The sequence below is a fragment of the Schistocerca piceifrons genome, chromosome 1, assembly GCF_021461385.2.
Source record: "Schistocerca piceifrons isolate TAMUIC-IGC-003096 chromosome 1, iqSchPice1.1, whole genome shotgun sequence".
Classification (NCBI taxonomy): domain Eukaryota; kingdom Metazoa; phylum Arthropoda; class Insecta; order Orthoptera; family Acrididae; genus Schistocerca; species Schistocerca piceifrons.
The window spans coordinates 781,402,923-781,426,661 of NC_060138.1; the positions used below are offsets into that span (position 1 = coordinate 781,402,923).

Consider the following 23,739-nt stretch of genomic DNA (forward strand, 5'->3'; position numbering starts at 1 on the left):
CAACTCCTGTAATTCTTCTTCACTTTGACTGAGAATAGCGATGTCATCAGCAAATCATAACATCGATATCCTTTTACCTTTCTTTTATTTCCGTTATTGCGTCTTCAACGTGTAGCTTGAACAGCAGGGGCGAAGAACTACATCTTTGATGATTTTCTTTGACTTTCACAATTTTTGATCTGAACATTCCCTTCCTGGTCTTCCACTCTTATTGTTCCCTCTTGGTTCCTGAACATAATGTATGCTACCTGTCTTCCCCTATGGCTTATCCCTGTTTTTCTCAGGATTTAGAACATCTTACACTATTTCCAGGTCGACAAATCCTATGAATGTGTCTTAATTTGTCTTCACTCATGCTTCCTTTATCAACCGCATTGTCAGAACTGCCTCTCTGCTGGCTTTGCTTTTCCTGAAGCCATACTGAGAGTCATCTGACAAGATCCTCAATTTTCTTTTCCATTTTTCTGTATATTATTCTTGTCAGCAACTTGTATGCGTAAGCTGTTAAACTGATTGTGGGATAATCCCCTCACTTGTCGGCTCTTGCTGTCTTTCGGAACTGTGCGGGTGATATTTTTTCGTAAGTGGCTTACCGCCGGACTCATACTCCAGACTCAAAAATTCTACACACCAAAGTGTTTAATCATTTTGTTGCCTCTTACCCTAGTGGTTTTAGAAATGCCGATAGTATTGTTATCTATCCCTTCTGCCTTATTTGATTTTAAATCTTCGAAAGCTGTTGTAAATTTTGATTCTAATACTGGATTCCGTACCCCTTCCCTGTCGACTGCTGTTTCTTCTTCTTTCACATCAGGTAAGTCGTCCCCCCTCGTACAGACCATCAATGTACTCTTTCCACCTATCAGCTCTCTCCTTACCATTTAACAGTGAAATTTCCTTTGCTTGCTTTTAATTTCACCGAAGGTTGTTTTAATTGACTTCGTGTAATGTGAATCATTGTCTTGTGGTGCATAACGACGCGCTCAGTGAGAAAGACAAGCGGCGCCCGGTTTCTTCGTACCGGCCGTCAACAAAGCTTTGTGAACATACTGCACTGTAGGTCGTTATCTCTTAGATAAGACCCATCCCCCGCCTTGGCGCGCGCTATATGTGTCGACCTTCCTGTTTCGGATGCACAGTCATTCTGGAAAAAGGAAAATACTACGTATTTGTCGTAAGCGAGTGAACCACGATCAAGAAAGCGGCCTTCCAGCCACTTAACGAGATGCCGATAGCAGAAGGCGCACGGCAGACCGCATTCCTCGCCCCTCCACAGGCGGCTGGCGCTCCAATGGCGTGCGGCGCTAGCGCTCGTGTTGGCTTGGCGCGAACCGCTGGCGGGACAGTTGGGCAAGGAGCGGCAGTTCGCCAGGGCTACCATGAGCTCCGCAACCATCCAGCAGCGCAAGGCGGCGCTCCGGAAGCAGGTGGCCGCCGCCGTCGACGCACTCACCGACGCCGAGATCCAACGCCAGTCCCGCATCATCACCGACAAGGTATAACACTCAGCGGCTCGTAAAAACCTCCACCACGCTATGTTTACAGGAACAATCGATCAGTCCTCGTAAATGCGTAATGTACCTGACGTGTGTATTGTCCTTTAGCGACGCACTCTTCTGCACGTACCTAGTTATTCCATCACCTTAGACAATAATTCTTTAAGGGCATCTTTGGCCACATTGGCACTAACGATTATACAGTTATCCTGGTCGCCAAAGTCTTTTCCCTTTATTCTTAAATTTTCATGGTGCATTTTCCAGTACACCATTATCAGATCTTTAAAATCGACACACTTATGAATATTTCACTACAACATCAATGCCCAAAAGTTCGCGGCTCATGGTCTTGCGGTAGCGTTCTCGCTTTCAGCGCACGGGGTCCCGGGTTCGATTCCTGGCGGGGTCAGGGATTTTCTCTGCCTCGAGATGACTGGATGTTGTGTGTCTTTCATCATTATTTCATCCTCATTCACTCGCAAGTCGCCGTAGTGGCGTTAGAGAACTTGTGGAGCGGCGGCTGAACCGCCCCGCGAGGGGTCTCCCGGCCATGTTCATTATTAATGCCCAAAACCTACGTACTTAATGCCCACTTTACACATCAATGTCTCCCGCCGGAAGTTCGAGTCCTCCCTCTGGCATGGGTGTGTGTGTTGTTCTTAGCGTAAGTTAGTTTAAGTAGTGTGTAAGTCTATGGACCGATGACCTCAGCAATCTAGTCCCTTAGGAACTCACACACATTTGAAAATTTTTTGAGCACATCAATGTTCACTATTGGGCACGTGACATGAAAGGTGCCTCGCCGCAGAGGGATAACATTAAGGAAGCGGGGATGTTTTGCAGAGAGGGCGCAAGCACCTTCCATGTTGCTAAGCCTTACAAAGTGCTGCTGCGGACGGCTCTGGATAACATTGCTTCGCCACTTAAGTATGGCTATACTACAGCCAGAAGATGGCTGAGGAGGCAGCTTCCACAATGCACGGCAAGGCGTCTGGAGGAAGACTGAATGTCATTGGCCGCCGTGGGTTAATAGAAGGGTATGTGCTGATCGGTTTCCTACGTGAGGTGCACTACAGTTGCCTAAGTCTTCGTACTCGAGTTGTTTTTCCTTCCGAAGAAGTTACCCAGGAAACAGCAGCCGTAACTATGATAGCGTACTTGCGTTTGCTATTACTTACCGGACTCCGACACTCGTCTTATATGACACGCTTAAAAACATGGTTTAAGGCAAACAGGCAGATACAGTATATCTTCACTTTCGAAATGTTTTTGACGCAGTACAAGGCCAAACGAAAGTACCATCATTTGGGCTGGATTGAGGATTTCTTGAGAGGGAGCAGAGACGTCTGTAAATGGGAGGCAAGAGGGGGCACTTTCTCCCTCCAGGAATATAGGAGTACAGATGTTTCATTCATTACAAGATTCTAACTAATTTCTAGCGAGTCTACCACATCGCAGTTTTAGCATTTCGGAATGCTTTGAGAAGTAATGTGGATTTACCCGTCACAATGCTACTTGCGTTTGTTTGATTGTCACTCGGTTCGTGGGATATAGCACGTTCCTCGGCGCGGGGGCTGGTTTGGAGCTGAAGTCCACTTCGAGGGTTATTAATGTGGCTCAGATTCACCGATCAGATACAAGAAAACGATAATTTTAGGATCTTGAGCCCTCTTTTCTACGGTCGCCTATGAGAAGTGGGAGGATTTCTTGGGAGGGAGGACGCAGAATGTTACCTTCAATGAAAAGTTGTCAACAGAAGCAGAAGTAGCCTCGGACTTTTTGCAGATAACGCAGTTACATGTGGAATGATAATCTGAAAAAAAGCTGCTTCTACCCAGTCAGATCGTGACACAATTTCTAGGTGATGCTAGGATTGCTAACTTGCTCTATATGTTCAAATATGTAAAACTGTTCACAAATTGCTAAAACGAGGTATCGTACGACTAAGGTCTGAATATTTCACCAATGGAATCAATAAACTCATAAAAATACTTTAATGTAGTAATTTGCGAGAACATGAAATACGTCAGGAAGTCATTTCTGAAAGTATTCGTATGGAGTGTAGCCATGTATGGAAGTGAAACATGGACGATAAATAGTTTGGACAAGAAGAGAATAGAAGCTTTCGAAATGTGGTGCTACAGAAGAATGCTGAAGATTAGATGGGTAGATCACATAACTAATGAGGAAGTATTGAATAGGATTGGGGAGAAGAGAAGTTTGTGGCACAACTTGACCAGAAGAAGGGATCGGTTGGTAGGACATGTTCTGAGGCATCAAGGGATCACCAATTTAGTATTGGAGGGCAGCGTGGAGGGTAAAAATCGTAGAGGGAGACCAAGAGATGAATACACTAAGCAGATTCAGAAGGATGTAGGTTGCAGTAGGTACTGGGAGATGAAAAAGCTTGCACAGGATAGAGTAGCATGGAGAGCTGCATCAAACCAGTCTCAGGACTGAAGACCACAACAACAACAATGAAATACGATGGTGTCATAGGCTTTGTAGTACGTAAAGCACGTGGCAGACTTCGACTCACACCAAACAGGACTAACAAGAGATACTGAAGGTATGTAAAGAAGTACATCACGAATGGTCACATGTTTGTTTGACTCATGGGAGACCGTCAGAGAAATGTGCTTATAAACGTTCGAGAAGCTGTATTAAGTACTACAATCTTCTACGAGTCCCTCCTGTAGGGATTGCGAATATAAGGTTACACTAAATACAACATGGAGGCTTTGTCGTAGACACTCTTCCCGTTCTAATCATTCGAAGGAAAAAGGAAGAAATCTTAAAATCCTATTATGTGATACACTAGGGAGTATCCTCCGCCATGCACTTCACAATGGTTGTACGGGGAGTGTGGATGTAGATGTAGGTAAGGCGTTCCTCTGATTTCTGGTAGAGTTGTAGACGAACTTGTTTACGCTCGTCCTGATGAGGAATAGTTGATGTCGCGTTTTTCTGCACACTGATCTGTCACGGCAGTGGCATTTTGTGAAGTTCAAGTCGAGACACTGAGTAGACCAGTCCACCACAACCATGATGCAATGGACCCTGTTTTTCAGGCAGGAGACATTGCGTATGCAGAACAGGTATGTTTAGAAATTATTGCCACATTACGGGAAGCGTGAACTGCGATGTCATCGAGTAAAGCTACTGATGGGAGCCCAAAGCTAGGAAAGCAGCCCCACGCCGTTACAACTCCTCCCCTCCCCGCGTAACGCGCTTAGGCAAACAGGTTTGGACAGGTCCACGCGCATCTGTCTGAATACCACGTCCTTGTGCCCTGACTCACGACTGTGTAAGAAGCCCTCCTTCCACTGCTCCACTGACCAATGTTGTTCCGACAACACAAGGGTTGGTCATACATTATTTCTTGTCGTCAGTTGCTGCTGGGCGCTGCTGGGCAATGACAATCATGCCCTGTTACTTACCGACAGGTATTTCTGTCGTTTACATCTGTATCGGAGACGCGACGATAAATATATGACAGTAATGTCTTACTAGGATTGCCATTACTTAAATTGCCAACCCTTGACACGAGTGCTAAAAGGAACGCGTTAAACTTCGGTTACACGATAAATCAGTCCAATCTAAAAGCCGTAAATTCAACTAAATACCTAGGTATTACAATTACGAACAATTTAAACTGGAAGGAACATATAGAAAATGTTGTGGGGAAGGCTAACCAAAGACTGCCTTTTATTGGCAGGACACTTAGAAAATGTAACAGACCTACTAAAGAGACTGCCTGCACTACAGTTGTCCCTCCTCTTTTAGAATACTGTTGCGCGGTGTGGGATCCTTATCAGATAGGACTGACTGAGTACATCGAAAAGGTTCAAAGAAAGGCAGCACGTGTTGTATTATCGCGAAATATGGGAGAGAGTGTCACAGAAATAATACAGGATTTGGGATGGACATCATTTTTTGAAAGGCGTTTTTCGTTGCGACGGAATCTTCTCACGAAATTCCAATCACGAACTTTCTTTTCCAAATGCGAAAATATTTTGTTGACACCGACTTACACAGGGAGGAACGATCACCACGATAAAATAAGGGAAATCAGAGCTCGTACGGAAAGATATAGGTGTTCATTCTTCCCGCGCGCTATGGGAGATTGGAATAATAAAGAATTGTGAAGGTGGTTCAATGAAGCCTCTGCCAGGCATTTAAATGTGATTTGCAGAGTATCCATGTAGATGTTGACGAAGACTTCGAAAATCCCGGACTCTGAAGCGGTTTATTTTCTCGACACAAACCGTCATGATTTCCTGTCTTTAAAGGTGGATATTTGTTCTGCAGTTCGCTATTAAATAAGCATTCACGTTGTGATGTTTTGCATCTGGAAACAAGGAATAGGCTGCTGTTATTCGGATTTTATGGCGATTAATAGTAAGATTATTAGCACGCTTACAGTTTAAAAAAATAGGTAAGAGATGCAAATAAAACCAAGACGAGTTAATAAATCTTAACGAATACAAATGATACGAAGTTATGTAAGTCGATGTACTGCAGTATCGACATATGTTTGCGGCACGGTGTGGAATGAAATTTAGACTTGCACAGTTGGCTTGCATGAGCAAAACTGTCTGGCGGGCACGGCGGCAGAAGCTCGGGGCATGTGATCGTCGATTGTCGGCAACTTCTCATTCTTCTCAACAACGAAGTGTGGAAAATGTGTGCGTAGGAGAGCGTCTAAGTGTGCTGGCCGTTATTTTTTAAATATAAAATACGCACGAAACTACCTACGCGCTAGTCTTCATTTGTGAAATTTAACTAAGGTTTTTAAAAATCTATTTATTTCCATTAATTGAATTTATCCAGACATAAATAAGTTCGTTTTTACCGTGGACACTTGCGTAACCCCTCACCCAGGACGTCCCCGAAAGCCCCCAAAGCCGAACAAACCCTTACTTATCGGAGCCCTGTCTTACCATCGGCCCGAACAGTATGCTTTAGACCTGCTGAGTAGCCAACAGACCTGGACACATTTAATGCTCGCGAACAGGCGCGGATCTTGGAGAAAGGTAGCTTCCTTTCTCTCTCTCTCTCTCTCTCTCTCTCTCTCTGTTTCTGTTTCTCGCTCTCCAGATAACCTGCTGTCATCTCAACTTTTAATGTGACACAGGTCCCTACGACGTTAATAAATATAATAATATTAGTTGGGTGCTTAAGTTCGTATTATTTTTTCACAAGTTTAGTAAACACAACAGGTACACATAACAGAGACTGTTGTCGTCAATAATATATTTTCCTTCTCTATTTACAACACCTGCCAAGGCTGGGGTAACTTTCAGATTCCGCGACTGTAGAAATCACGTAGTTTTGTTTGAGGCGAGGAAGTCGTCAAGACCTGTTCGGAGCGCATTTTCATCTGGAAAGGAAGTTCCTTGACGGTTGTTCGATAGAGAGCGTAGAGGTAAAATTCCGAGGGCACAAATCATGTGCATAACGTGGGTGTAGAATGACTTCGCAACCCAGTTCCCGTGTAGTGTTTTTTGTCATTCTAGCAGAACGCGGGCGGGCGTTATCACGGAGTAACATCACTTCACGTAGCGTTCCTGGTCGTTGTTCTTGGAGTGCGTCGGCAAGAGGTCTCAGTTCACAATGATCGTCAGCAGTGATGGTTACACCTCGGGGAAGCAGTCCGTAGTACACCACACCCTCGCTGTTCCATCAGATGCATAACATTATCGTTCGTTGACGCGTAGGTTTTTTTATTTAGCCTCACCCAATCCTTTCTTTTTCCTGTGTTAGCGTAAAAACACCATTTATCGTCTCCAGTAACGATACAGGATAGGAATGGACGGTGCTGTTCGCGAGCCAATTGATGACGACCAAGGACAGGTGCACATGCGACCACGCGCCGAGTTTTGTGCTTTTGGCTTGAAGCATGCGGCACGCATACAACCGATTTTGGACCGTTCTCATTGCATGCAAATGTCGCACTATGGTGGAATGATCACAGTGCATCACATCTGCCAGTTCTTGAGTACAATGACGTGCATCTTTGTCCATTAATGCGTGTAAAGGATCTTCATCAAACACTCGAGGTCTCCCCGAACGTGGACAGTTCCTAAGGTCAAAATCATCCTCCTTAAAACAATAAAACCATTTTCACGTCTTGCTTTGTCCAACACCATTATCCCCGCTGCTGTCGCCCATCTTTTGAACTCAAACAGAACGGTACTTCGGAAATGTTCCTATTTCTCCACTTGGAACTGCATTTTCTAGCGTCCACAGTTCCACTCATTATTTCCATGTGACAAAATGACAATATGTAAACCCAAACAGCAACAGTGAATTACAAATGAAAAATTACAGTCGATAAATTAACCCATAGCAATCGGAATATCAACGTGCTAAACAAATACTCTACGAACTTATGCACCAACCTAATACTAATGATAGCAACAAATTCTCGCAACTCCCTCAACGTCGTAATCTACCCGATGTAAAATAGGAAACTGGACTCACCATTATCAGAATTCAACTTAGCACCGCGATTCTGCAGTCAGTCGTGTAAAATATGGCTGTGCGAGCACGTAAACGACGGGAATGCTGTACCTTTGAGTCGTTCTTTGCTGTGTTCAGGTACCCAACCTTTCTGTTGTGCCCCCCCTCCCCCCTTTAGCGGAGTGTCATTCCTCTTGTGTCTTGCCCTGCTCGACTTCCTGTGGTTAGGCAAGTTTTACCTGTGGACTGACGAACCGTAACGGATTTGTCGCTGGCAGCAGGTACAGTTAACCTTTGAATGTGCACACTTAGGCAGCTGGAATGTCACTGGCCAGACACCAAGCACAAAGACGTGGGCAGGTCCCTTCATGTAAGCCACTGTAAAGCATTCAGTGTTAAGAGTAGCTTGTAAGTTATAGAACTCATTACCACTTTCGAGACTCTTAGTTTCCATGCAACTTTATTCTCCGAAAATTAGACGCGAAATTTTGAAATTGAGACATGTAAAAATATCATAACAATATCATCGCTTGCAGGAAAATGATTTTGGAGGGAGGTCGTGATGCCACTGTCTTTGGACCGGCGCCAGCCTTTGAAATCTCTCCGGCAGAATACTTGGTTGTGCGTGCCTTTCATAGCTGATGCTTTTGTCTCTGCACTTGCTCATTTTATGAAAATTACTGTATAGGATAGTCGTACTTTGCCTGCACTTATATTCGGATATAGTTCTGACTTCACCCCGAGAAAGGAATGGCGGTTATCTTTGGAACAACCGGTTTTTGGTTGTGCTGGTTTTTTTCATCTCCAGTTTAACCTGAGAAAATAACTGGTTTCTGAAATACTCGATTTTCGGTTTTTTGTTGTCATTATTTCAGCGATATACGTCGACAGAAACAGAAACTGGATAATTCTAAGGTTCCCTCGCATTTATTTTATACATTTCAAGATGCATACAGTCAAAATGGCAAATAAAAGAAAATTTAGTCTGTCCAGCGTTTTTTACTGTGCTCGAAAAATAATGGGAGATTGAACGCTACAAAAAATTCACCAGTGTTCTCTACTGATTCTATTTTTTCTTTTTTTAATCACTGCTCGAAAATAATAGGAATAGTCAATGCTAAAGAGTGAGAACTGAGGTTGTAAAACTCTATTTTTCGTGGTAAACTGTGTGTTTCCAAGGACAACAAGTAGATTAGATCATATATGTAGGCATACGTAGCAGATCCGCTATTTTCTATTTTTTATTGCAAATTATGTATAAATTGTTAAGTTTTTAATTTACTGCTGTTGCCACAACTTCATTTGTCTTTTATAATTTCGTAGAAATGACAAGTAATAAGCTTTTCTGAAATATTTGTTGCATTTTTCTTTTATTATTTTAAATTAAAACCTCATGTTTTTTATGGGAATTTGAGTACAACTGATTTTTTAATGACAACATGAGAACTGCACTTTCAAAAAATTCAGATGAATAAGTTCGGTAATAGACAAAATACGTCATTCACCAGAAACGATTACATGTCAAATTGAAATTAAAATTTGAATAATGAATTAATGTATTTATTCCCCAGTCTGTTCATATTACTCGTTATATAATGTGTTGATCTGTAAGCTGACTCCTTTAATCAGAATCAATATCATTCAAAGACAACACGAAATCTTTCAGAATCTACAGAACTTCCTACCAAACTCGTTTTTTTTTAAAAAAAAAGGGTTATTTAAAAATCAAAAATTGTAACATCACTGCCATGATAGAGATATATCACTTTTTAATCGGTTTTCAGTAAAAAACAAAAGTACCTTTTGTAACCAAGAGCAAATAAGTACCGAAAAATACCGATTGTTCAGAACTGAAATGCCGTTATCGGTTTTAACTGGTCGGTTTTTTCCATCCCTATCCTGAGTGCCTTGAGTAGCGTCTGCGGACAGTTTTGGTACTGCTCACTCTACTGAGGTACTATTTGTTGTAGAGTAATAGTGCACGACTGTTTCCGACGCTGAACGCTGTGGCAAGTTTTATCAAAGCACTCCAGCTCACTGCCGCTGGACGAGCAGTTTATCACAGACGTGTTCTTCTGCTCCGCTGAAAATTTCGTGTAAGAGTGGAAAGAAGATTATTAGGTTCCATCATTTCTCCTTTACCGGAATGTAACCATTACACAAGAGGCTATACACTTCATTTGAAAGTGTCCACAGTGGCCAAAATCAGCTCACAGTGTGAGGCATGAAGCCACATGTATAACGCTTAGAACCTGATAAAGAAAACATACGGCTACTTAGTAATTCTGTAAGGATTGTGGGTCCCACTTCCCAGACGTTATTAAAAACTAGACAGATACTGAAGCATCCCAAAAAAAAAAAAAAAGCGGAAAGAGTTGAAAACTAATAAGACGCCAGATCCGACGGAACCCCTGTTCGATTTTACTTGGGAGACTCTCTTGCCCAGCGAAAATTCCCAAACAACTGGAATAAAGCGCAGGTCAGCCCCGTAGAATTTCGGACCAATATTCTTAATGTCGGTTTGCTACGTAATTCTTGAGTATATTGTAAGTTCGAATATCGTAAATAACATTGAGAGAGAACAGCTGATAGCCACAAGGCAACACGAATTTCGAAAACATCGCTCGTGCGAAACTAATGTTGGCCTTTTCTCGTATGATAGCCTGCGTACCATCCTAAGAACAACAGGTAGATTCCATATTCCTGTGTTTCCGGAAAGCGTTTGACACAATGCCACACTACAGACTGTTAACGAAGGTCCGAGCATACGGAATAGATTCTCAGATAAATGAATGGCTTGAAGAGTTTTTAAGTAACAGAACCATGCACGTTGTCGTGGATGGCGAGTGTTCATCGAAAACAGAAGGCATCATCAGGACTACCGCAGGGAAATGTAACTGTACCGCCCTTGTTCTCTACATCAGTAAGCGACCTGACGGGAATAATATGCAGCAGTCTGTGATAGTTTGCTGATGACACTGTAGTGAAGGGAAAGTGTTATCTTTGAGTTGAGTATACAAGGATACAGCATGATTTGGATAGGATTTCTGTTGTGTGTGATGAATGGCAGCTTAGCTTTAGTGGATAAAAAAGTAAGAAAAACAACCATCTAATGTCCGAATACATTATTACTGCCGTGCTGCTTGACAAAGTAAGGTCGATTAAATATCTACGCGTAACGCTGCAAAGCGACATTAAATACAAAGATTATTAAAGATCAGTTGTAGGAAAGACGAATGGTCGACTTCGGTTTATTCTACATCTACATCTATACTCCGCGAGCCACCTTACGGTGTGTGGCGGAGGGTACTTATTGTACCACTATCTGATCCCTCATTCCCTGTTCCATTCACGAATTGTGCGTGGGAAGAACGACTGCTTGTAAGTCTCCGTATTTGCTCTAATTTCTCGGATCTTTTCGTTGTGATCATTACGCGAGATATATGTGGGCGGTAGTAATATGTTGCCCATCTCTTCCCGGAATGTGCTCTCTCGTAATTTCGATAATAAACCTCTCCGTATTGCGTAACGCCTTTCTTGAAGTGTCCGCCACTGGAGCTTGTTCAGCATCTCCGTAACGCTCTCGCGCTGACTAAATGTCCCCATGACGAATCGCGCTGCTTTTCGCTGGATCATGTCTATCTCTTCTATTAATCCAACCTGGTAAGGGTCCCATACTGATGAGCAATACTCAAGAATCGGACGAACAAGCGTTTTGTAAGCTACTTCTTTCGTCGATGAGTCACATTTTCTTAGAATTCTTCCTATGAATCTCAACCTGGCGCCTGCTTTTCCCACTATTTGTTTTATGTGATCATTCCACTTCAGATCGCTCCGGATAGTAACTCCTAAGTATTTTACGGTCGTTACCGCTTCCAATGATTTACCACCTATGGCATAATCGTACTGGAATGGATTTCTGCCCCTATGTATGCGCTTTATATTACATTTATCTACGTTTAGGGAAAGCTGCCAGCTGTCGCACCATGCATTAATCCTCTGCAGGTCCTCCTGGAGTACGTACGAGTCTTCTGATGTTGCTACTTTCTTGTAGACAACCGTGTCATCTGCAAATAGCCTCACGGAGCTACCGATGTTGTCAACTAAGTCATTTATGTATATTGTAAACAATAAAGGTCCTATCACGCTTCCCTGTGGTACTCCCGAAATTACCTCTACATCTGCAGATTTTGAACCGTTAAGAATGACATGTTGTGTTCTTTCTTCTAGGAAATCCTGAATCCAATCACAAACCTGGTCCGATATTCCGTAAGCTCGTATTTTTTTCACTAAACGTAAGTGCGGAACCGTATCAAATGCGTTCCTGAAGTCCAGGAATACGGCATCAATCTGCTCGCCAGTGTCTACGGCACTCTGAATTTCTTGGGCAAATAGGGCGAGCTGAGTTTCACATGATCTCTGTTTGCGGAATCCATGTTGGTTATGATGAAGGAGATTTGTATTATCTAAGAACGTCATAATACGAGAACACAAAACATGTTCCATTATTCTACAACAGATTGACGTAAGCGAAATAGGCCTATAATTATTCGCATCTGATTTATGACCCTTCTTGAAAATGGGAACGACCTGCGCTTTCTTCCAGTCGCTAGGTACTTTACGTTCTTCCAGCGATCTACGATAAATTGCTGATAGAAAGGGGGCAAGTTCTTTAGCATAATCACTGTAGAATCTTAAGGGTATCTCGTCTGGTCCGGATGCTTTTCCGCTACTAAGTGATAGCAGTTGTTTTTCAATTCCGATATCGTTTATTTCAATATTTTCCATTTTGGCGTCCGTGCGACGGCTGAAGTCAGGGACCGTGTTACGATTTTCCGCAGTGAAACAGTTTCGGAACACTGAATTCAGTATTTCTGCCTTTCTTCGGTCGTCCTCTGTTTCGGTGCCATCGTGGTCAACGAGTGACTGAATAGGGGATTTAGATCCGCTTACCGATTTTACATATGACCAAAACTTTTTAGGGTTCTTGTTTAGATTGTTTGCCAATGTTTTATGTTCGAATTCGTTGAATGCTTCTCTCATTGCTCTCTTTACGCTCTTTTTCGCTTCGTTCAGCTTTTCCTTATCAGCTATGATTCGACTACTCTTAAACCTATGATGAAGCTTTCTTTGTTTCCGTAGTACCTTTCGTACATGATTGTTATACCACGGCGGACCTTTCCCCTCGCTTTGGACCTTAGTCGGTACGAACTTATCTAAGGCGTACTGGACGATGTTTCTGAATTTTTTCCATTTTTGTTCCACATCCTCTTCCTCAGAAATGAACGTTTGATGGTGGTCACTCAGATATTCTGCGATTTGTGCCCTATCACTCCTGTTAAGCAAATATATTTTCCTTCCTTTCTTGGCATTTCTTATTACACTTGTAGTCATTGATGCAACCACTGACTTATGATCACTATACCCTCTTCTACATTCACGGAGTCGAAAAGTTCCGGTCTATTTGTTGCTATGAGGTCTAAAACGTTAGCTTCACGAGTTGGTTCTCTAACTATCTGCTCGAAGTAATTCTCGGACAAGGCAGTCAGGATAATGTCACAAGAGTCTCTGTCCCTGGCTCCAGTTCTGATTGTGTGACTATCCCATTCTATACCTGGTAGATTGAAGTCTCCCCCTATTACAATAGTATGATCACGAAACTTCTTGGGAGAACTCCTGAAAACTCTAGCTTGTCTATAAAGCAAACCGCGTTCAGAACACGTACGACCCATTCTTGAGTGCTGCTCGAGTGTTTGGGATCCTCTTGAGGTAGGGTTATAAGAAGACATCGAAGCAGTTCAGAGGCGGGCTGCTAGTTTTGTTAGCGGTAGGTTCGATCGACACGCGAGTGTTATGGAACTCAAATGGGAACACGTGGAAGAAAGATAACGTTCTTTTCACGGAACACTGTTGCGAAAATTTAGAGAAACGGCATTTGCGACAGACTGCGGAACGATCCTACTGCCACCAACATACATATCGCGTAGTGACCACGAAGGCAAGACAAGAGAAGCTAGGGCTCGTACGGAAGCTTATGGACAATTGTTTTCCTCACTTTGTTAATTTGTGGGTGGAACAGGAAAGCGAATGACCGGCGGTGCTCCAAGATAATCTCTGTCAAGCACCGTATATTGGCTTGCAGGATATTTAGATACAGATTTATATGCTTTAAATTTGTGAACATATGAATATAAATAAGGATAACTGGACTAGTCATTTATGAAATGTTTGTTAATTTACAGTAAACCTTTCAGGCTTATCTTCTATACATCTTATCTAAAAATGAGCCTGAAAAGGGCGAAAACTAGTTAATCGAAATAAACAAATATTTCTTAAGTGAATGATCGGAGTTATCCGTATCTATTTCCATTTATATACAATTATGTGTCGTACAGAATCTATAATAGATAAGCATCGTTTCTGTACACACGAACTTAGCAGGCATGTTCAGTTAGTGATGTCACATTCGAAGTAGGATGCATTCGAGACCGCAAACGCCTGAAGTATTTAGTGCACACACATTTAATGCAGTGAGCAACTGCTGACAAGCATCGACATGCGATGCCAGTCTCCTATAAATTTCGAGGTAGTTGCAGAGGACCTGCTCGATTTTAGTAAAAACCGTGTAAGTAACAAACTGTAACACTGTTTCAGGAGACTATTTCAGGCATTTGCTTTACGTTTAATAAAAGAAAGGTTTTTTTTTTAATTTTTGGCCGCATTCGGATCAAATTTCAAATCTAAGGTTCTGCTGCCGCACCAGTTACAGACAGCCACTTCACTACAGAAGAAAAGAAAGTTACACAAACAAGCGCGATAGGAAGACGCTGGCTTGCCAAGGACGCCAATGAGGTATTGCGCAAGGCTGCGGAGTATCTGCTAAGGAACCCCGTTACGTGATATGTGTTGCAGCGAGCAATTCATTCTACAGCAGGGGCATTAAACTGGACGAGACAGCTGTGCACTTTATCTAGGCTCCAGGGCATTACACATATACCTGATGAACTTAAATAAGGAGAACGACATTTCTTTCGCAGTAATCATCCCAGTTTAATTTATGCGCGAAACAGTTCGTCAAACGTCGTTAGCTTTTTTCGTTAAAGGTCGCACGGAAGAGATCAGAAAGATAACGCCCGACTTTCTCCTTGACTTGAGGCTCACCTTTAAACTCTTAACAATCGACCACTGGATGGCGCAGTTCAGACGTGACATTACTATTATCTCAGAATTCATGTCTAGTACTTATTAAAGCAAAAGAGCTCAGAAATTATCCGAGTAGTTCGTTTACAGTCAGTGTTTAATGAAAGTGTTGTGTAAAAGTCGAAGTTTCACCTGAATGTTTTTTCTTATATTTTTTATTTACTATTTTATGAAAAGACTACGTCAATAACAACAACAACTGAGTCGCTTCATTGAGCTGTAGGTAATCAGTCATCTTCAGAAAAGACGGTTTGCCATTGCTTTGCAGAATTCTGTCGTGATAGTACTTACGTCGCTACAAATTGCGTGAAGGTCTACCTAAATCGATTTTTGTTCCAGAAAACGTCTAGGCTGAAGAGAATCGGCATGTAATGTAGCGCGAGTTGGTGGCATCCTTTGGCATTTCGAAAACTACAGCACATTCGATTTTCGCTTCAACAATTAAACAAATCAAATGGTTCAAATGACTCTGAGCACTATAGGACCTAACTTCTGAGGTCATAAGTCCCCTAGAACTTAGAACTACTTAAACCTAACTAACCTAAGGACATCACACACATGCATGCCCTAGGCAGGAATCGAACTTGCGACCGTAGCGGTCGCGCGGTTCCAGACTAGCGCCTAGAACCGCTCGACCACCCCGGCCGACAACAATTAAAAAACCGACCAAAATAATGGGGATACTCCTATGCAATGCAGAAATGACCACTAGATGTCACGAGAGGCGGTCCCGCCAGTGTAAAACGAGGCGAGGGAGTATCGTGTTGTCAGTAGAAAGGAGTAACAACACAGTGGGTCATTGAGGAGAGCTCAGCGACCTCGAAAGTGGGCTAATAATTGGATGTTTGGATGTCACCTGAGTATCCAATCAATCACGGACGTTTCAGTTCATCTAAAGCAGTCAGCATCCAAGTGTTGTCATCAGAAAAGCGGACAAGAAGTGTCGATACTGTGGCGTAAAGAAAAATAGTATGGCCGCGTGGTTTGAGGCATCATGTCACGGACTGCGCGGCCCCTCCCGTCGGAGGTTCGAGTTCTCCCTCGGGCATTGGTGTGTGTGTTGTTCTTAGTTTACGTTAGTGTAAGTAGTGTGTAATTCTAGGGATCGATGACCTAAGCAGTTTGGTCCCTTAGAAATTCACACACATTTGAACATTTGGAAAATAGTACGCTACTGACCATTAAAATTGCTACACCACGAAGATGACGTGCTACAGACGCGAAATTTAACCGACAGGAAGAAGATGCTGTGATATGCAAATGATTAGCTTTTCAGAGCATTCACACAAGGTTGGCGCCTGTGGCGACACCAACAACGTCCTCACATGAGGAAAGTTTCCAACCGATTTCTCATACACAAACAGCAGTTGACCGGCGTTGCCTGGTGAAACGTTGTTGTGATGCCTCGTGTAAGGAGGAGAAATGCGTACCATCAAGTTTCCGACTGTGACAAATGTCGGATTGTAGCCTATCGCGATTGCGGTTTATCGTATCGCGACATGGCTGCTCGCGTTGTTCGAGATCCAATGACTGTTAGCAGAATATGGAATCTGTGGGTTCAGGAGGGTAATACGGAACGCCGTGCTGGACCCCAACGGCCTCGTATCACTAGCAGTAGAGATGACAGGCATCTTATCCGCATGGCTGTAACGGATCGTGCAGCCACATCTCCATCCCTGAGTCTACAGATGGGGACGTTTGCAAGACAACAACCATCTGCACGAACAGTTCGACGACGTTTGCAGCAGCATGGACTATCAGCTCGGAGACCATGACTGCGGTTACCCTTGACGCTGCATCACAGACCGGAGCGCCTGCGATGGTGTACTCAACGACGAACCGGGGTGCACGAATGGGAAAACGTCATTTTTTCGGATGAATACAGGTTGTGTTTACAGCATCATGATGGTCGCATCCGTGTTTGGCGACATCGCGGTGAACGCACATTGGAAGCGTGTATTCGTCATCGCCATACTGGCGTATCCCCTGGCGTGATGGTATGGGGTGCCATTGGTTACATGTCTCGGTCACCTCTTATTCGCATTGACGGCACTTTGAACAGTGGACGTTACATTTCAGACGTGTTACGACCCGTAGCTCTACCCTTCATTCGATCCCTGCGAAACCCTACATTTCAGCTGGATAATGCACGACCCCATGTTGCAGGTCCTGTACGGGCCTTTGTGGATACAGAAAATGTTCGACTGCTGCCCTGTCCAGCACATTCTCCAGATCTCTCACCAATTGAAAACGTCTGGTCAATGGTGGCCGAGCAACTGGCCCGTCACAATGCGCCAGTCACTACTGTTGATGAACTGTGGTATCGTGTTGAAGCTACATGGGCAGCTGTACCTGTACACGGCATCCAAGCTCTGTTTGGCTCAATGCCCAGGCGTATCAAGGCCGTTATTACGGCCAGAGGTGGTTGTTCTGGGTACTGATTTCTCAGGATCTATGCACCCAAATTTCGTGAAAATGCAATCACATTTCAGTTCTACTACAATATATTTGTCCAATGAATACCCGTTTATCATCTGCATTTCTTCTTGGTGTAGCAATTTTAATGACCAGTAGTGTATATAAGCAGCTACTGTAACGAAAATGTAAACAACGACTGTGATTAAAAGTCTTTTACGTAATAACAGCCAAACAAACTCTTTTATGTAAGAGTAACCGTTTGTCCAGGCAAAATTATCTAATGCAACTAGTAGCCCCATAAATTATCTGACGTCAAGTATCCTGACACCATTATGAAATGTGGAATAGTAATTAAATGCCACGAGAGGCGGACTCGCCAGTATGAAAGGGAGCGAGGACTATTGTGTTGTCAGCAGAGAAGCTGTAACGGCAGAATGAGCGGTCAGGAGAGCTCAGTAACATCATACCTCGACTAGTCATTTAATGTCACCTGGGTAACAACTACGTGAGGGACATTCTGACCCTGCGATAGTCGACTGATGGTTATGTGGCTCTGAAGTGGAACCGCGAAGGAACAACCATAGCTAAACCAAGGCCAGGCAGATCTCGTGTACTGACGGACAGTATCGTCGAGCATTGTGGAGGGAGGATGTAAAAATCGCATTAAATCGGCGGAAGGGATCACTCGTAAGTTCCAAAGTGCTACCAGCAGTGTAACTAGCACCATGAGTGTGTGTAGGGATGAAAAAGAATGGGGTGCAGTGGTCGAGAAACTGCTAAGCGGCGCTTGAGGTGACGTAAAGAGCAAGGACGACGGATGTCTGGAGACTGGTGATAAGGAGTGATGACTCACACTATGCTCTGTGGCAATCCGATCGGAGATATGGATTTGTCTGATTCCTGGAGAACGTTATCTGGCATCATGTATAGTGCCAACACCTAAGTACAGAGGAGGTAGTGTTACGGTTTGGGGGTGTTTTTGGTGGTTAGGGTGTGGTCTCCTTGTTGCTTTTATGAAAACGCTAAATGCATAACATTATGAACACACTTCACAGCATTTTGTACTGTACACAGTAGAGGAACAGTTTGGAGACTATTATTACATCAGTACGACAGTGCATCCTGACATACAGCACTAGCTATGAGGTAATGGTTTGTGGACAATAACGTTCCTGAAATGGACGTGCCTGACCACAGTCCCGACCTGAACCCAGTTTAACACCTCTGGGATGAGTTAGAACGTCGACTTCGCTCCAAGCCCCAGCGTACATGGTACTTGGTTTCGGCTCTTGAGTCAGAGCGGGCTGCCATTCCTCCACAGACCACTTCACTGAAACTGTCCGCGGGCAAAATTCAATCCGCCATAAAGGCGAATGTCCAGTAATAGGTGCCCACATACTTTCTATCAGATAGCGAGTTGTGAAAAAGGGCTTTTCGTGATGGATTCTGCACAAAAATCTGATATATAAAGGGCGATCAAAAAGTTTCCGTTCGAGGGCGTTGTTGCAGCGTGTATGCAACCTAGCGCGACCCGGATGCGTGTATATAAGCACCGACATGTAGGCATGAGATTAATTAGCAGCCGCGCAGGATTAGCCGAGCGGTCTAGGGCGCTGCAGTCATGGACTGTGCGGCTGGTCCCGGCGGAGGTTGGAGTCCTCCCTCGGGCATGGGTGTGTGTGTTTGTCCTTAGGATAATTTAGGTTAAGTAGTGTGTAAGCTTAGGGACTGATGACCTTAGCAGTAAAGTCCCATAAGATTTCAAACACACATTAATTAGCATTCGTGTCTTTCCAACGCGCATGCGGTAAATACAGAAACACAAACTATGAGGACGTTTTTGCCAAATGTGTTCAAAAAGGACCAACGTACTGTTATTGTTTATTAGGGGGTTCAAGCACGCACGCCAGTAGACATCCACCGGAGAATGGAGAATATGTATGGGGCAGCATGTCTGTCCACCGTTGTGGAATGGTGCGCCACGGCCCTTGAGCGCATTGTTGCAGCTGTGCCGCCACAGGGAACCGTGGTCTTAAGTGTCGATTCTGCAGTGGTGTCATACATCGTCCCCTCGGAATTCAGGAGTCAGCCACCTACTGTAAAGGTGATGCTTACCCTGTTCTCGAATTACCAGGGCCCATATCACAAATATCATGAAGCACAAGTTACGCCAACTCGAGTGGGAGACACTCGGGAACCCCTCCTATAGCTCTGAACCTTCACCATGCAATTATCACTTCTCTGTCCCTTAAAAAAGGCCTTGATGGGACGACGATTCCTGTCGCACGGGTATGTGGTGCAGGCGGTTACGGACTTACCGACGCATGAGGACATGGTGTATTACCAGAAGGGTACCCGCCAACCTGGCGCTTCAAAATGGTTCAAATAGCTCTAAGCACTATGGGACTTAACATCTGAGGTCGTCAGTCCCCTAGACTTAGAACTACTTAAACCTAACTAACCTAAGGACATCCACACATCCATCCCCGAGGCAGGATTCGAACCTGCGACCGTAGCAGTCGCGCGGTTCCGGACTGCAGCGCCTAGAACCGCACGGTCATAGTTCCCGCTGGGATGATTGCCTCATTGTTGACGGCGATTTAGCCTGATTGGCATACCGATTCTGGACTGTATGGCCTCCGAAAGAAGGCCCTTTATATAACATCGCAACGAGACTTGAAACTTGGGTATTGTCGTAGGAGCCGGGAATTAAGCAGCAGTCGATAATTGTTCGGGTGTTCCAAGATTAACGGAAAAACCAACAAAACGAGGTTCGTTAGCGAAGCATTTCCAAGAAAATGGTTGTTCGTTCGTTTATTTGTTTACACTTGATATGTAGCAGCCACTACTGTTGAGGATCTAAGCATATAAAATTTTGTTTGCCGCAAGTTAACAAAAAATCAGGAGAAACAACCGACAACATCGATAATTCTTCATAATGACAGTTCCAGGTGTCACACAACAAGTCAAACAATTGATTATTTGACGAGGAAAAACAACGAATTCCAATATCATTACCCGCACTATCTCAATTCACCCTCTGTTCTCTTAAGTCAAACTAAAAAAGCATGGACAGCGATTCCCATCACTCTAAGAAGTTGCTGAATCCTTCCAGAACCATGTCTTGGGGATGCCACAGAAAATGTTTTTCTTTCATTGGTATTGTAGAAATGAAACAGATGCCTTCCTAGTGAGGGAGGAGAGTGGGGGTGGGGGGGGGGGGGCAGATAATATAGGGGTGGGGTATCACAAGCGTCTAACATCAGTCGCGAGATAAAGCAAACACAATTGTTGGTTAGAACACCACATCCACTACGTCTACACAGTAACGCTCCTATCACACTTCCTTGGTGTATTCCAGAACTTACTTTTACATCTGTCGATTTTGTTCCGTTAAGAGCAGCGTGTTGAGCTCTATCTGCAAGGAAGCCTTGAATCCAGCACGAAACTGGTACGATACTCGGTAAGCTCGTATTTTTTTTTTCACTAAATGGCTGTTCGATGCGATGTCAAACGTCTTCCTGAAGTCAAGTCATGGCATCAGTCTAAGCGCCGTCGTCTACAGCTCTAAGAATCTCATGGATAAACAGAGCGAGATGAATTTCGCAAGACCTCTGTATGCAGAATCCATGTTGATTTTTGTAGAGATTTTCGTTCTTCAGAATCATCACAATACGTGAGCAAAAACATGTTCCACAATTCTGCAACAGCGTCGCCTTAGCGATACGGGCCTATAATTACACTGTCGGAAAACAGTTGGTACACCAGGGAAGACGATGTTGATTTTGATCCGATGACGGCATATCCCACCTGGGGGATAACAGATATGCTAATAATGGTTTCAACGTCGTCCACCAACAGATAGTATATTGCCATAGTTGCCAGCGCTCCATCTGTGTGTACCCTTTAATAGGGAGTGCTCACTGCGTACGATGTAGAACTGGTGAGCGCTGTCTCGTAGAGAGCATTCGTCCAAGACACACTAGCCCCATCCCACGTCTTATGGTCTAGGATGCGATAAGCACAACTCTCGTAGACCTGTGGCGTTTCTGGAGGGGCCGCTAAGCAGATCTCGTTACGTATAAGGCTAGGCGCAAATTGAGACGCGTATAGCACGTGTGACGTGACACGACGCTACAGCGCGACACGCACGTGCCGCACGAGTCGCGCGGATGCAGCGCATATTGGGACGCGTACACCGTACTTCGCACGCACCGACTGGCGACGCTCTGCGCTGACAGCACCGAAGCGCGCGCAACCTGTTATCTTTCTCAAACGATTTTACAGAAACTATTCTCTGAAAATATATGATTTTTGCCTTACTTGTAGCGTTATATGTCAGCTTTGTGCCCATCACCTCGCTAATGACCATTCTTATTGTGATGTACATGTTTTAGTAAGACACTACGCAAAACGCAAAAAGTTTGCAACGAAAATTAGGGGGCGCTATGATTTTGCGTTTGCTGCGTATGAAATTTAGCTAACATGCTGAATTTTTGTTTAGACTTGGGAGGAGATCTCTATCTGCCTCCGATCTCGAGAAAATGGATCCCATGCAGCGCGCTCACTTCCGATCTCACGCCCGCGAGAATGAAATACTCGCAACATCTCTCGTATCTCCTAAACCGCTCGAGACATCGAAACGAAAGTTGGGCGAATGACAGCACACAAAGAGGAGAGTGTTTTACCAATTATTAAGCACACGGAACTGTCTTATCTATGGCGATATATCACTACTTATACTTCTTTTTTTATTTATTTCACTCCAGTGACTGTAACTTTTTAAGAGTTATAGACAGCTAGCGAAACAAGAGCTTCCTAGCATGAAAATAAACATGAAATTTCTTCTTTTATGTTACTGCAAACCGACCTATGAGGTTTTTCGTAAGCTATTGAACTCTGTGACTGCCAATTACTTGTTTAATGAGGCCCTACGTTTCGGAATTCTGTCTCAATAGCTGCTGTGAGATGAGTTTGGCAAATTACATTGTGACAAAGGAAGTACAATTAAACTAGTCACCAAGAGAAATGTGGCCTTGACTCATAAATGGTGATGCTTCTTCGAATGAGAAAAGGTTAACAACTCACACAAAAACAGATTGGCAATTCTGTTGGAATTTTGGTGGAATCCCCGTAACCCATCGTATTTTTAACACTGAGCGACTGGAATGGAAACTTACCAAAGGATTTTATTCCTTCTCTTGATCTGAGCAGTATTAAAATAATGACGAGCGTTCCTTCAGGCGCAATGATAGGCACATGCCAGATACTGTTGACTCACCTACGGCTTACCAAACTGACAATGCGTGATCGCGAATAAAATAGTTGTTATTGAGAAAAATAAACAATTGATCTGTCGCGCAACACAATGGTCAGTGTATTGTCAGCAGCGGAGGATAATGCGCGCGACAGGAATGCACAAGCTAGCCACGTGTGCCTTGTGAGATGGAGTTCGAAAAACATTGTCATGAAAGTAGATCTGCCTTTGTCAGCAGCACATTTCAACAAATTAAATATATCTAATCGTAACACTCTTTTAGGATATTCCTACTTTCGTAATAATACCGACCATTTCTTCATTTGTGTAGCCTGCTGTATAATTAGTTTATTAATGCTGATAATGCGCGTGCAACAATTGAACTGCTTTTTCTCATCACGGCGAGCCAATTAAAACATTGTTATTTGTGACTGCTTTTCGACTGTTTCTAGCCTCAAGTGGAAATATGATGTTCATATGCATGTAGTACAGTGTGTCGTATTACATTATTACATACATATCAGAGTAATCACAGTGAAACTTATACGCTTCAGATCTTGGACGCTTTTTACCACAAGAACAAAGGGATGACACCTGTGGAGATTATCCCTTTCTAAATTTTTGTAACAGATCGTACAGATACGCCAGCTTACTAGGCAGCGAGAATATAACCTTGCTTTACTTTCTTGCCTTGCTTCTTAATCACATGATTTTATAATATTCCTTGCTTCCTTATTCACTACCCTCTGTCCCTTCTTGCGATCTGAAAACATCACGGAGGCATATGGTGCAATTTCAGCGGCCAATGGCTCATCAGTTACTGAAGTATACATTTTTCTTGACAGAAGAAATACAAAACAAAACTATGCAGATATAAGTAACAGAAAAGTATAACGTGCTAAC

General features: G+C 43.6%; 1 protein-coding gene across 1 annotated transcript in view; it reads left to right on the plus strand.

The window, feature by feature from the left end:
* The first annotated feature begins 1,331 nt into the window (after positions 1-1,331).
* Positions 1,332-23,739, plus strand: part of LOC124795912 (5-formyltetrahydrofolate cyclo-ligase) — an 84,434-nt gene continuing 62,026 nt past the window's right edge. Inside the window, exon 1 of the mRNA XM_047259996.1 lies at positions 1,332-1,496. Coding sequence (XP_047115952.1) covers positions 1,380-1,496 — 117 coding nt within the window. The 5' untranslated portion in view covers positions 1,332-1,379. The remainder of the gene's footprint in view (positions 1,497-23,739) is intronic.